Source organism: Solanum lycopersicum, chromosome 5 (genome assembly GCF_036512215.1).
Source record: "Solanum lycopersicum chromosome 5, SLM_r2.1".
Lineage (NCBI taxonomy): Eukaryota > Viridiplantae > Streptophyta > Magnoliopsida > Solanales > Solanaceae > Solanum > Solanum lycopersicum.
In genome coordinates this window covers 62,350,077-62,365,675 of record NC_090804.1, presented here as the reverse complement: position 1 = coordinate 62,365,675, position 15,599 = coordinate 62,350,077, and the positions used below count along the sequence as shown (strand labels likewise).

At 32.5% G+C, this 15,599-nt stretch overlaps 2 protein-coding genes across 2 annotated transcripts; both read right to left on the bottom strand.

The window, feature by feature from the left end:
• LOC101260232 (histone deacetylase complex subunit SAP18) lies at nucleotides 1–5,042 on the bottom strand. The gene is made up of 6 exons (XM_004240065.5): nucleotides 4,840–5,042; nucleotides 3,419–3,451; nucleotides 2,601–2,711; nucleotides 1,325–1,420; nucleotides 388–465; nucleotides 1–307 (listed from the first exon to the last, which is right to left on the bottom strand). Exons 1-6 carry the CDS (start codon nucleotides 4,951–4,953, stop codon nucleotides 269–271), a joined length of 471 nt encoding a protein of 156 aa, XP_004240113.1. The 5' UTR covers nucleotides 4,954–5,042; the 3' UTR covers nucleotides 1–268.
• A 5,583-nt stretch (nucleotides 5,043–10,625) lies between these two features.
• Nucleotides 10,626–12,563, bottom strand: CYP78A77 (cytochrome P450 78A77). The gene is made up of 2 exons (XM_004240066.5): nucleotides 11,510–12,563; nucleotides 10,626–11,424 (listed from the first exon to the last, which is right to left on the bottom strand). The coding sequence occupies exons 1-2, from the start codon at nucleotides 12,476–12,478 to the stop codon at nucleotides 10,798–10,800; spliced, it is 1,596 nt and encodes a 531-aa protein (XP_004240114.1). The 5' UTR covers nucleotides 12,479–12,563; the 3' UTR covers nucleotides 10,626–10,797.
• Between the last annotated feature and the right edge of the window lie 3,036 nt (nucleotides 12,564–15,599).

The following is a 15,599-nucleotide window of genomic DNA, read 5'->3' as shown; positions in this document are numbered from 1 at the left end:
TTTTGGGACATAAGAGTTCACTAAAGGAAATCACAAAGTATCATAAAGGTGTTGACAATTCATAAGAAGAATGCAGTTAAATCCCATGACATACTATCGTAATATCACAGATCTAGTCATAGAGAACTCTGGACATAATCTCAGATTTACAGCAAAAATGAACAATAGGTCAGGTTATCAAGAAAAATACAGATATGAAGAATTAAGAAGAAACACAAAGTAATACAAGTCTGCGTAATTCTAATTCCATTACAGGGTGACATAACGCTCACTGGAACATGATAGCCACATCCAAGTAATCTCCTATCTGAAGTGGCAAGAAACAAGTCAATACCAAATTCCGAGAAAAATGATGAGGTCAATGATCTCATACGAAGAGAGCATTACCTGAAATTTAAGTTCACTCAATGTTTTGCTGCCATTATCTGGTCGCCTCATATTGGGATAAGAAAATGTAGTCCCCACCTTCATGTCAGAGAATAAACACTATAAGATCACTGTTTGCTTGAAAACATCACGAACACATATCATCGCATTATAAATGGAAATACAATCCTGGATTTCTCACACAATTAACATCTGAACAGTAAAATTTGATGAGACATTGCCAGCCTAGAAATCTGAGGATGTAGATACTACAATTAGCCGTCACTTTTTCCAAAATCTCGGAACTTCCTAATTTCCTTTTATTTTGTTACTATTGGGAACTGAAATTTAACCATAAAATTACGACACATGCATTGATAGACTGTAGGAGCATGAATTCCCTTACAGAGTTCAAGAATTAACTTTTGATCAAGCCCTACTTGAGCATTTTGGCTCATCACCAAGGCAGAACAACGAAGAAAAACGTGAATTATCTCATGTTTGATTGTCAGTAGTTAGACCACAGTCGGAACTTAGTTTCAGCTTTGTAGTTTCATCATCTTTCTGGAACTATATTTTGGGTATCTTTCAAAATAGAACTATTAATCTACAAGAAGTTCGGTTTGGATGATGTGTTATATTATCCTTTACCCTCATACAATCATCTAGTCACATGGGTAGCAATTTCAATGCACCAAAACAATTTTGTTTCCTTGAATATTATCCTTACAGATGTGTGCACATTAGATGAAAGTCGACAAATTAATAATTTTGTGTCTGATGATAGTTCAGCAACCACAAAAAACTAATCTAGCCAATAAACATAATATCCTAGAAAAGAGGTTGGAAGGCAAACAGATGAGAAGATAAAGGGCATTGACGGATACAAGAAAACTTTCAAATGCCAAAACCAAGTTCATGTACAAATAAGCATATAGAGAAGTGAAGTGATATAGACCTCTCTAACGACAAATCGCCCCCTTTTATCAGGATAGACAAAAGCAAAGGACAAAATTGCATCTCTTCGTCTTGCTTCTGGAGCTACCTCTTTAACCTGATACAGTCACAGGAAAAAGATAAATCAGATGAGATGTAAATGTTTGGCATGGAAATATACAGTTACAGTGCAGCTTTACTTGCATGGTCCCAGAACCACTGGTCTACAAATTGTGCCACAGAATTGAAGATGAAAACTTACATTGCCACTTTTTGCTTGGCATCCAGGCAGACCAAATAAGGTTTTTCTTAAAAGAAAGATCACAATATTACAAATCCTCGGTAGAAAGGTTGTGAGGTTGTGCTGGAAGCCATATTTACGTGACCATTATCCAAAAAAAAAAAAAAGCCATATTTACATGAAGTATAAAACCTTATTCTTCTTTCAAGGATTCAATAATTTCTAACAGGGAATCCAAATCTTCTATGAGGTTTTCTTAGCACCAAAAATGAAATGAAAAAATTCAGTTCAAATTGATTTTATGAATAAAGCAACTTTCTTCAAATCATCTGAAGTTAATTTCCTTCCAAAGAAGGTGTTTTCATTTCTGATAAGTAGTCAGCTCACATAGAACCATAAGAGAGACAGTTTTGACATAAACTGTTCAACTGTCTAAGCAATAGCTTGTAACGTTAATTGGTTCGGGACACCTTACACTCTTAGGGGTCATTTGGATGGAAACTAGTTATCCCAAGTATCCTGGGGTTAGTTATCATGGGATAACTTATCCCGCCCTGTATATGGGATAACTTATCCCGTCAATATGGTATAAATGGTGGGATAAATTATCCCAAACATGTCAACCAAACAAGACACCAAACATTTATCCCAGGACTATATATTCTTATCCCTCACACCAAACGACCCCTTACTTTCATGCCAAACATTATCAATATACCAGCTCACAGAGGCCAGAAACTCATAATGCACTATGCTGCACCTAGTTTCAATGAGGTACTATATATAATATATGAACTGAACAACTCAAATACAAGTTATGTACTATGGAGAAAACTCAGCACTCAAAAGATAAAAACAGCTCATCTCCTAGACAATTAGTCATACAAGCGAAGGATAGAAGGCACATTTTTAAGAAAATTGCAACAATATCCCAACATCTTGAATTGCTATGTGCATGCTGGCAGATAGTGAGCATGAGAATATACAAAGAGGAGACAGATAACAACTAAATTGAAGAGACCAGTTAAAAGATATACTGTGTGTTACTTCTTCATACCAGATCAGTTAGTTCGCGCAGAGTAGCATCCATCCATGTATAGATTTGGACCTCATCTTTGGGTTCCTTGCCCCTCACAGCAAATTCATTAACATTGTGATGGCCTCCAACCTGTAAGTTCCAAAGTGAAGCACCCACCGAGTATATCATTAATTAACCATAAAGCAATTCAGGTTTTTGGTTCATACTAGTCTTAAACGTGGTGAAACAAAAAATATGCGTGCATGGCCACTTTTCGGGGAAAATCAACTAGTGAAGCATACGCAAATCATATACATTTCGAAGGCGACGATATGAAAAGCAAAATCTTACAGATAGTTTCATTTACTTTCAGAACTTCGAAAGCTGGTAAAACTTACGGGGTCCTTTGGTAGCCGGATAAGTAAAAAGTTATCCATGTACTAATTTTCATATAACTTATATGACGTTTGGTATGTAGATGGGAAGATGTTAATTCATGTAAAAACTAATACAACGCTTGGTTAACAATTTAGAAACCTGCATAACAAATACATGTTTAAGTTATGAGGGAATCTATGTATTATTTTATGCAAGATAGAAGGTGGAATAACTAATCCATGCATAACTTATTAACTTATCCTTGCATAACTAAGACATGCATAAAATAATACATTGATTCACTCATAAGTCATAACTAATCCCTACACTGCTAATACATGCATAAGTCTAACCAGCTACTAAACGACCCCTTAGGGTTATTCGAAAGGTCTTTGTCTTGCTCGTGGTTATTCCATTATAAAAATTCACCTTCTATCAAAACAGAAAAACAAAAAATAAAGCTCGATTGGAGAACATACCTTAGTGAAAACACGAAGCAACAGAGGACAAGTCTGGTTTTCGATGGTATCCCCAAAAGAAACAAAAAAAAAAGGTTTTGTAAGTAATTTCCAGTATGCAAAGAATACATTATGTGCTATGAACACACATTAGCATAGCAAGTACGAACAAAAAATGCAAAAGATACATGCCAACTTGCTGATAAAGAGAAAACACACAAAAATAAAACAATCATTAGATTACTCAGCATGTATGGTCTCAACATAATACAAAGTGATGCCAGGTCTCAGATCATATATTTCTAGTATCAGTTGAAATCCATTTTCTTCAACATGGTAAGCAGCTAGTACAACAAACAACACAAGTGCCTGCATGCCTTTTTACCTTGTTAGTCTGCCCAAGCTGAGAAGGAGGAAGGGCAAGCAAGCGTCCATTCTTTTGAAAGTAAATGTAAAAGCAAACCAGACAAAATTCTATTTATCAAGGTGTATGACATGAATTAACCATAACAGCCCATTCGGTGATCGGTACTGTACCAAATGACGGGCATTGTCTCTTCACAATTCACAGCTTCTTTTCTGGCAGGCTAAAGGTCTTTTTTGGGGGTACATTTGCTAAAAGCTAATGCACGTACATATCCTTGATATAGTCCTATATAAAATCAGAATAGACGTGGAAGAAGTAGTATATCACCATTGCATTTTATTTTTCTTCAATTTACATAGTGGTGTATTCTCCTTTAACTTCTAAATTCTCAACCTTACATTTGTTTTTGGGATCTTGTGTTAAACTTCCATTTACCAAATCAAATTTCATTCCTTGAATAATAATACACCAACCAGAGTAAGACTCGTCAAATTAGTATTGAAAAAAAAGGAGTCCAAATAGAGCAAAATGATATGGTCAGCCCAACAGTTGCAGAGGTGAGATTTTCACTAGAGGTTCATAAACTTGAACTCGCGAATTAGCCATACGCATAATTTTAATACTTAAAAGTGTGGCCAATGAAGTGGTTGATAGTTATGAAGTCTCTTGTAAGCAAATCTGGGCAGAGATTAAAAAACACTAGGTGATTCCTCTCATCTGTTTTAGCCTTGGTGGAACATGTTGCTGGTGTGAGGTAACAGGTATGTGGAATTAGTCGAAGTGCACAATAGCTCACTCGGACACCATGGTCATAAAAATAACACATAATTCTAACTATGTATATACACATGCATATAATTTTCCGTCTCAGAGTTGTTGTTGAACAGCAATACACTATAAGATCTTTTCTAAACAAAACCCTAGCGAGAGTCTGCAACATAACAATTGCTTCAAAAAATCAAAAAGCAGAAGCACAAGCTACTTCACTCCAAAAACAACCTAATCCGTAACCAAACCAGTGTAACCTAAGTCAGAAACAGAGGATTCAGGCAAGAAAGAAAGGAAAAAGTAGGACCTTTTCGCGATCAACTGGTACGGGGCGTGGAGCAATCCTTTGAGGAGGTGGACCATGTGGACCTCTGGGTGGAGGAGGAGGTAATGGTCTTCCTCTTCTCTGAACATCCGCCATTGTTGTTCACTCCGGTCTCCGACGGTCTGTCACGCTTTAATACAACAGAGGTTTAAGCAAAGTTTTCTAGCTTTGGATCTTCATCTTGGGCCTTATATTATTAGAACCCTGTTGGGCTTTAATAAAATTGAAATAGGGGAAATTGTATATAATAACAAACTAATAACCTAAAATAAATGGAGTAGCCAGGGTTTGATATAATTGTGCTCCATAGCAAACGTTTGCAAAATATTGCCAGGCGCCTCTCTTCCAAATATCTCGCTCGCCACTCTTCTCCAATCTCTCGCTCGCTTCCTCATTTTTTATACAAACACAAGTGTATAAAAATTGTTTCTAATTGATAAAGCAGAGAAAATTGTATAAATACATATATTTTTGTTCCCACTATCTTCCTTCTTCCATATCTCGCTCGCCACTCTCCCAAATCTCGCTCGCCACCCTCGCATTTCTCACTTATACAAACAGAAGCGAAATGTATAAATTGCGTTTCTGTTTGTATAAAGCGTGAGAAAATTGTATATAGATATGCAAGTACATATATTTTCGTCCTAAACACTTATAATTATATAAAAATGCTCCCCTGCTAGTTTCTTTTGTCTATCTCTCTTTCTCGTTTTATACAATTTTCAAATTCTATCTAATTTCTCTCTTTCTCGTTTTATACAATTCAATTCAATTGTATATTCCTTGTCAAGTCTCTTTTGTCTTTCTCTCTTTCTCATTTTATACAAATTTGAATTGTATAAAATCGTTCTATACACTTATAATAATACAATTCGTTTTATACACTTCGTTTTTATACAGTTCTTTGCCCAAGTGTCTTTCTCTTTCTTGTTTTATACACTTTGTTTTATACAATTTGCTTCAATTGTATATGTATAGCGAACTATACAGTTTTTATGTTTGCTATGGAGCGCAATTATGCAAACTTTGCTATAGCATACAAATATAAATTTAAATTTGTTATATGTGAAAGTTGCCCAATTAAAAATTTGGTATAGAATAAAATGGCCATTTTTGTATTTTTGGGGTCAAAGAAGAGTCCCTTCTTCTATTCTTCTACCTATGAAACGAGTCTCTCTTTTATTCATTAAAGAAAATTAGCACCACATGACCTATAAAACTTATATAGGTGTTTTTTTCTAGTAATTTTTTCATTGTGTACTTAAAAATAAAACGTTGTTTCTGTTGGAAGTTTTAGCCTCTTCATTTGAGGCATTTTATCATAGGAAGTGTAGGTCTCCTTTTGATTGGTTTAGGGTTAGCGAAGTGAATTTGATAACGCCCAAGTCGATTCCTGAGGTTATGGAGAATGATCGACCTACTAGAAATAAGTTGAGAACGGTCTAGAACAGATAGAAATTTTATGTCGATGTGAGAGGAGAGAGAGCTTGAATATATTGTAGATGATTGGATTTATTTGAAAATTTCACCCATAAAGGGCGTGATGAAGTTTGGTAAGAAAGGGAAGTTCAATCCCCGATATGTAGGTTTTTATCAGATTTTGAGGCATTTTGACAATGTGGCTTATGAGTTGAGTTTGCCTTCAGAGTTAGCATTAGCACAGCCAGTGTTGCATATATCCTTGTCGAAGAAATGCATTGGTGATTTAACTGTAGTTGTGCCATTAGAGAGTGTTAGTGCAAGGGAAAGTTTCTCTTACGAAGAGCTCCTAGTTGAAATTATTTACCATTAGGTTCGTTAGTTTAGAAATAAGAAGTCACTAATTCAATAAAAGTCCTTTGGAGGAATTAGTTAGTTGAGGGTTCTTCTTGTGAAGCCAAAACTAATATGATGTTCAAATACCCCTATTTTTTTTCCTTCCAATTCAGTTCCAACACAAGGTAATAGTTACTACTGAATACTCTTTCAACTTCATATTGTTCAGTATTTTCACATCTCAATATGCATGCATGTTCATGGAATCAATTTTAACTTCATGCTTTAGTTCATCGTCAGTCCCTCTTATAATTTTTACATGTTTAGCTTTCAGTATTGGGTTGGAGATCTTTCCTTACTTTTTTCGATATAGTTAGACTCTATTCGAGAAAGAATGTTTCTAACGGGAAAAAATTGTAACACCTCAAAAGTCCCTCAGTATATATAAGGTTTGGAGGATATTAAAAATTTTGAATTTTATTGATAGATTTTACAAATCGTAAAAATAAGTACGATTTGTAAGAACCTTTAGTAGATGATACCCCAAATTTAAGAAAATTGGTTTAGTGATTACGAGTAGGTTTCACAACTTGTGTTTGATTCTACGAGTCGTAGACATACCTCATAGGATAATTTTAGAAACATGAAACTTTGAATAGAATACAGGGGAAACGTGGGACATAGTTGGATAATCTACGGTTCGTAGAAAGGGTCTCATATATCAGACCTCATAGAATAGGTATTTCAATATATTGTTTTGTACAGATGGACAGTACAGATAGTGTAATGGACTATGGTTTGTGGTTTTGATTCGTGGCTGAAAAGTCCAAAAACTCAGAACTTCCCTCTGAGTTCTACGAGCAGGGACCTACGGTCCATAAAAAGAACTATGGTATGTAGATACCCTCGTAAAGTCCTTCCAACAGTTTTTAATGAGATTAACAGATTCTCAGTAATTCAAACTCCTCATTCTCTCATTACTCACCCAAAATAAAAAATAAAAAAAATCCTCCTCAAGTTTTCTCTCTCAAGCAAGCTAGGATTCTAATTGGTTCAAGCCACCATTGAAGAAATAAAACTAGGGTTTCCACTTCAGGTATGCTGGAACTTCATCAACGGATCTCCCTTCAACCATTGAGTCCAAAAAAACCTCATTTTCTTCAAGTTATGATTTCCTCAAAACTAGGGTTTAGATGATTCTTATTGAAATTCAATTCCTCCTTCATGATCTGTTTTCACTTGCATGATTTTGATATAATTCAATATTTTCAATGATATTTTCATAAATTCACAACAAGCAAGTATTTTCATGATCAAAATTATGTTATTCTTATATGCATGTCTTATATTATCAGATTTTTTTGAATTATGATATATCATGATTAAATGTTTTCAGATAAAGCATCTTTTAGAATATGTTTGGTTATCATAATTTATGAGCTATTCAGCATTTTGTTAGTTATCAGTATGATTCAACAGTACGAATGATTACTGTTTCCAAATTTATGCATGTTTCTTTGAGAGTATACTTAGTACCGAATGGACTTTTAGAATGAGAGTTTTCGTTTAACGTCTGTGGATCCTTAGTAATAATTCCTAAATCGCAGAACTACTTATTACCATAGGGTTAGTCTTTATGGACTTTCGCTAGTGAATTCACGTTGACTTAGATATCGGGTTCTTACCTTGGCAAGTATGGACACTCTCTTTTCAGTGTGGGAGTGATACACTAAAATCCATATATTGGTTCACCTGGTTTATGTCGATTTTAATATCTCTTGCACTCAGATTTAAGATATTACATGACTTTTTATATATGTAATTTCAGATCAATATCTCTTAGTTTCATGTTATTTTACTTGATCATTGCATCAACATGTTTTACATATTCAGTATGTTCAGATATCATATTTATTATGCATTTCATAATACTCAATACATTCCGAGTATTGACCACATACTTTATGCATATATTGTTTGATAATGTAGGTTATATCGCTTATCGTCGGACTTGTGGTTAGTGATATCTCATATCCGCTACAAACAGTAATGGTGAGTCCTCATCTCCTCGAAGACAACACTTATCTTTCTTTCAGTATTGGACTTTCAGTTTCAGACATGTTAGAGTTAGCTAGGGGTTTATCTTAGCAACTCATGTTAGCAGAGGCTTTCAGACAATCAATTAAATTTCACCATGTCATGATGTTGTCTTTCAGACATTGTCTATTTCAGTACTATGAATTCTATCTAGATATTTCAGTTTTAGCTTTCGCACATGTATTTCAATGTTCTGTTGTTTTGCTAATCTTAGAGGTCGTTTTGTAGGCTGCATTAAATTAATAATTCCATGGATTATGTAAGGTATTATTTAGTATCATGTTTCGTAGGAATCTGAGCCTATGTATAACTAATCCATGAATTAGTTATACATCCAACATGGTATTATGGGATGTATTACTAATACCTTCCATTTGAAGGTATTAGTAATACATAGGATATAAACTATGGGATAAACCTATGTAAAGACAAAAACATTCCTCAAATCATTTTGTGTATTTTTTTTGATTTTATAATTTATATTTGTACTAGTAAATTTTTTAAATAAAGTAGCTTACAAATTATTTTCGAGAGAGTTGTTTGTTACTAATAAATCCAATACAAATTTGAAATGTGAGTCGTATATTTGTATATGAAGTTTGTGATCTAAATTGAATGTGTGTGTGTCTATATATATATATATATTCTAATCATTTGTACTTTAAACAATTTGAAAAATTCACATACATATTAAAACTACAACTTGCAATTTTATGTGTATAATAAATGGTTTATTCAATTTTGTCATTGTTGACCATTTGTTCGATTTTAAAAGTAGATGGTTTATCTTTATTAATTGAAAAATAACATTTTGTGAGTGATCAATTATTAAGATGATAATTATTTATCTTCAGATAATTCAAGTGAAAAAATAACAAACAAGGCAACTAAGTTATTCTTCTCATAGCTAGTTAGAAGGTTATAAAAAAATAATATTGTTCGGCAATTATCTACTTTGACCCAATTACAGAATAATTCAAGTGTACAATTGGAAAGAAGCTTTTTATATAAATATAATCCAAACACAAGATGAGGCTGGAAAACATGAACCAAACACTTGATAAAAATAAACTCTACATTATTAATCTCCGCACTATTAATCTCTGCATTATTAATCCCTCTATTACTAATCTCTGCATTATTAATCTTTGTACCAAACGACCCCTTACCGTCATGCCATGCTACGAGGTTAGCTTGGAAACACTCGTGGTTCTAAGCATTGTGTCGCGTCTAGGGATAGTATAGGGGCGTAACAGTATATATACTATACATACATATACATATAATTTACATATCTATACATACTTGTACATATAGCATCCATATGCATATACTATATATACACACACCATACACAATTGATTGTATATGTAATGTATACTGTATTCATTTTTGATAATTTAGACGACAGAATGGTAATATATTGGTAACTATCCCAAGATTCTAAAATCTATAGGGCCTGCCTGCCTATTAAAATTGGCATATTTGACCAAAAGAAATTTTAGCTTTTCAAATAAAAAATGATATTTAAAAATTGAAATTGTGTTTAACTATGATAGAAATTTGAGTTGTCTTTAAATTTTTATGAGTGAATTGGAGTGAAAGTGGAAATAAAGTTTGATGTTTTCCAAATTTCAAAATAAAACTTGAAGTTGATTTTCAATTTTTTGAAATTTTAATGACCAAACGTGATTTCGTGAAATTAACTCCGAGAAAAGTAACAAATGAATAAAATATTCATAATCAAATAAACACAAGAAAATTAAACTATAAATCCTGATTAAACTTCCAATCAAAGACTTCTACATATATTAAAATAGGGAGAATATGTCTTAGCTATAACTTGAATTTGTTTAATCATCTCTGTACATACACACAGGCATATAACATTGAAAGAAAATGACATATCCAATCCATGACACTAAATAATTAATTGTTAACATAAATTTTGTTACATAATAATGTATTTAGTAAATCATTACAGTAAATATAAAGAACTAACAATTAGACCATACTTCTTATTTAAGTAACAATACAACACAATAAAGACCCATATATAGTAACGTAAACAACTAATATGATAGACGTTTAATTAGTTAAATTTCTCGCTTGCACCTTCACCATCAGTGGGGTCTTCATTTCGCATGTAAGCCTTAGTACTTCAGACAAATCAACCGTTTTGGATCCATCAGCAGTTTTGAGTTTGAACTCTTGCAAAAGCGATGCTACCCAAAAAGTGACTGTGGTCAAGCCAAGTGTCTTTCCGGGACAACTTCGCCTTCCAGAACCAAATGGTGCCAGCCTTAGATCAGACCCCAACACCGAAAAAACAACAGGTTCGATCTGATTCATGAACCTTTCGGGTTTAAACTCAAGTGGTTCACTCCAAACCTCTTCACTCCTTGTGATGGCCCACATGTTGACCATAGCAGTGGTTCCCGCAGGAACATGATACCCATCCACTATGGTGTCCTCAATCGAGAGACGGGCCCACGCCAATAGTGGGCCCGGAGGGTGCAACCTAAGTACTTCGTTCACTACTGATTGTAAATAAACCATGTTGGTTACATCAGACTCCTTCACTGGTCGTGACTTTTCAGTAATCCTGTCTACCTCCTCTTGTACCTTTGACTGAACGTCAGGATGAAGTATCATCCGTGCTAATATCCACTCTATTAAAATTGCCACCGTGTCACTTCCCCTAAATATCATTTCCTACACATATAGTGACAAAAATGAAATTAATACCAAAATCAATGTATTTATTAATTTTAAAATCATATACTATATAGTTGCTTACCCAAAGTACAGCGATCATATCAGAGTCTGATAATGCTTCAACCCCTTGAAGAGAGAGCAAAACATCCACAAAATCTCGATGAACATTACTAGGTTGAGCTCGATGTTCATCGATGATCCTACCCACGATTCGATTCACTTTAGGCACTAGACGTTCACACCTATACTTAATTTTTTGAGGATCAAACTCAGCTAACCAAGGTAGGTGATCAGACCAATTAAGTATTCCCAAAATATCATAACCTTCATCGACTAACTCGCTCACCTCTTTCATCTCATCGTTAAAATAATCAACGAGACTATACTTTCGTCCAAAAACAGAACACATCATATTATTCAAAGAAGCTTTTTTCACCACATCTCGAACTCGTAAACCTTCACTCCTCCCATTAAAAATCTCCACCATCTGTTTCGCGATTTCAAATCTTTGAGCTTCAGACGTTTTAATCTGTTTTGAACAGAACATATGTGTAGATGCAATTTTCCTTAGTGTTCTCCAATAAACCCCGTAAGGAGCAAATCCAATAGCTCTATCAAACATTAATCCATACGCAGATTCATTAACAGGACGCGCAACAAAAGATTTACTGTTCAATACTTGTTTTGCTACGACATGATTACATGTTACAATAAATCTGGTTTCACCTAAGCTGAATGACATAAGACGCTTAGCTTTGAAAAGTTGAGCCATAATCGCGATTTTTTGATGAGCTAAACCAGTCATCATGAACATACTACCTATAAAAGGTAAGCCATTTGGACCTGGGATTGGATTTTTAACGAGTAAATATTTTGATAATTTGTTATATTTACCCCAAGCTGGACCACCAGGGTGAGTCCAGTAAATTATGTTGATGATAAACCAGACGAAAGATAAAATAAGTGCAAATAAAATGGAATTGATGGGGTTGAAAAAATTGTATTTTGTGGCTAAGGCAAAAACCCAAAGCTTTTCTGTGTTTGTTGTCATTTTTTTTTCTTTTGGGATTTAATTTGGTTTTGGTGTATAAGATATGAGGTGATGAATGGGTTTATATAGGCAAAAATTTGAATTATATTTATGGGAATAAAAGTGAAAAAATATATATTAGTCATGAGTAGAATAATTGTCACGTGATGTGGGAATATTGTTAATGGATAATACAAGTATACAACTAGTGGATTAATATATATATATATATATATTTTTTTTTTGATGTAGAAATAACACAATTGAGTCAACTATTGGCTAGGTAATATTGAGGTGGGAATTGATGAATTAAGGTGAGGCAACTAGAAAGAGGCGGATTCTGAATTTATATATTTTAAGTTAAAAATATTGTTGAGTAGGGATAGTATAATAAGTTTGGATCGATCGATAGTTATTAACTCACTCATTGATAGGATCAAAGTTTTCTCTTAGGGAATTTTAAAATATGAAGAAATTAACTCATGAATAAGTCAAAAATAGTTTAATATCTATTATATATGCATTAAAAAATATAATTTTAATCATATATAAACAATGTTATTTTTTATCAAAAAGAGAATTTGAATCAACAGCTTTAAATCTTTACTAGTTTCGCCCCTGAATTCACCAACTACGCACCTCAATTTGACACGTCCAATTCAGTATGTCAAGTACTATTGGATGATGTAACGTAAGATGTGAAATATTTTAAAGAGATTTTACATCATTTAAATTACTTAAAATATAATCATATATACATAATATTATTTAACAAACAGATGTTGATGGATAAATTTAGATATATGGTAAGTAATCTGCTCTAATTGACTAAATTATACAATTGACATAGAATTCCTTATACCTCTAAATTTACATCATGGTTTTGTGGATTAAAATATGTGACATTTTAGTTCATAGTCATTATTAGAACTTATTAAATTCATAGCCACCATTGCACTATAAATAAAATTATGGAATAAATTCCAAACAATAAAACAAAGCCAAACCTTCTCACATTAGAAAAATGTGCTTGTTTGGCATCATCAAAGCCATGACATAAGATTTTATCCTATGATGTTGGAATATTATAAACGTATGTTATGGTTTATTTATTTTTTAAAAAATGTTATAGCCAATGAGAGACTAAAATTTCGACTATAAGCTTTGTTAGAGCTTAGCTCACAAGGCATTTGCTATGTTATTATTATTAGTTAGAAGGAGAAGGGAGTGATTAGTAGCATCAAATTGGATTTATTCGATTCAAGTGAAAGCATGGAATATTAAAAAGTAAAAGGAGAACCAATAATATTTCATTGGATCGATTCATTTTATATGTCTTAGTTTGATTAAGAGGGAAACGATAAAACCTATCTGAAGTATTTTGTGTTTTTGAGTTTCATAATTGAATTATCAGGTGTGTGAGCAGGGGCGTAGCTACCCTTTGGCTAGCTAGGGTGTCCAATTAGACACCCTTTGTCAGAAAATTACATCATATTTATAAGAAAAATAATAATTTAAATGGTTAAATAATACATTTTGGACACCCTTGAAAAACAATAAAAAATTTCTAGCTTAGTGATTTTAGTCGTTCAACCTTACTAAGTTCTTTGCGTGGTTCGATTCCCGTTATTTGACTTTGATTTTTTTCTTTTTATTAAAAATCTAAATAAAATTTAAAAGAATTATTTAATTTAAAGTTAATAAGAAAATCCTGTTTATTTATTCCATTAAGCTACTAAAAGTGAAAATACTTTATATAAATTCTCAATTAATATAACTCGTTTGATTCTTTTATTTAATTTTCATTTCTCTTTATTAGTCATCAGAGGTTTGTGAAATATTGAATCTAGGACTACCCTAAGCCTAGAAGAGAAGTAGGCAGGACTTTCAGTTACAATGTCTAGGTTGGGCAAGCCGCCTTTCGCCTTTCTAAAGCCAATCGTCATTAAAATGATTTCACCCTAAACTGAAATGTTTCTCTTTTTCTTTATTTGTTCACTTCATATCAGATAAACGTGACACTAAAGCTAAATATTATGTAGTTTGATTTTAAAATATTTTAGTACATTTTAATTTTTAAAAAATAACCATTAATGTTATGTAGTTTGATTTACAAAATTTAAGTACACCCATTCTTTAAATTATTTTTACAAGCTATAAGATTTTTGGACACCCTTCCTAAAATTTCTGATTAAGCCAGTGTGTGTGAGTTTCATATCGAAATTATCATTGTGTATCAAAATACACCTCAATTATGTATCAGTTGTTCACTTTTTCCTTACCTAATATGTCACCATCTTTCAGGTTTTGACCTTTCACTCCTTTTAATTTAACATAAAATTTAAGAATAATATATAAAAAGAAATTATAATATTTTATATGAATAACTTAATCTGAACTCGATTTTCTTTTTAGAATTCAAAATTTATAATCCCACAATTTATTAAATGTATGTTTGGATTGAATTAAAAGGTGATCAATCCTACTTTAAAGTCACTTTTAGCTTTTGAAAATATCTAATAAAACTTATAACTAAAAACAAATTTAAAATAACTTCATAATATAATTAAAAGTTAAATATAGTTATTCCCTTGTTTTCATTTTTTAACTTAAAAATTACGATAATTTAACTTTTAAAAATTACCTCATTTTCAAAATGAAATTCATTGTGATAAAGTCATAAATAATGACATTAGTGTCATCACCAACATTTCATAAGACTACATATATATAATGTATAATGATGTGGCAAAGCAAACAGCTAGCTTTTATCGTAGTCTGTTAGATATGATATGATTCTCCAATAATTTGTTAGTACATAATATAATTATTTTATTATTGATTAAAAATGGTTTACTACCTAGCAAGTCATCATTTATATAATCCACGTCAATTTCATCTATGTATATTTTAAATATTATATTTGAGGATGTAAATTTCATGGTGATTACTTATTAGTGGCAGCTACTTTATATATTAATATAATAATTAGTGGTCCTTCCCATATTTGATTACGTGTTATCATATATTCTTAATTTTAATCATCATTTAAGGTGGAAATTAATGCGGTTAATCTGTTTATCTACACTATCATTAATATATTATGACTAGAAATCATCGTGGAGGAATATAATGTTAACAG

Coding starts and splice junctions, on each gene's coding strand:
- LOC101260232 (XM_004240065.5), bottom strand. CDS start 4,953: ATGGCGGATGTTCAGAGAAGAGGAAGACCATTACCTCCTCCTCCACCC. Junction 2,712..3,418: donor TGCTTCGTGTTTTCACTAAG/GTATGTTCTCCA, acceptor TGGAACTTACAG/GTTGGAGGCCATCACAATGT. Junction 1,421..2,600: donor TGCGCGAACTAACTGATCTG/GTATGAAGAAGT, acceptor TGACTGTATCAG/GTTAAAGAGGTAGCTCCAGA.
- CYP78A77 (XM_004240066.5), bottom strand. CDS start 12,478: ATGACAACAAACACAGAAAAGCTTTGGGTTTTTGCCTTAGCCACAAAA. Junction 11,425..11,509: donor ATATGATCGCTGTACTTTGG/GTAAGCAACTAT, acceptor CTATATGTGTAG/GAAATGATATTTAGGGGAAG.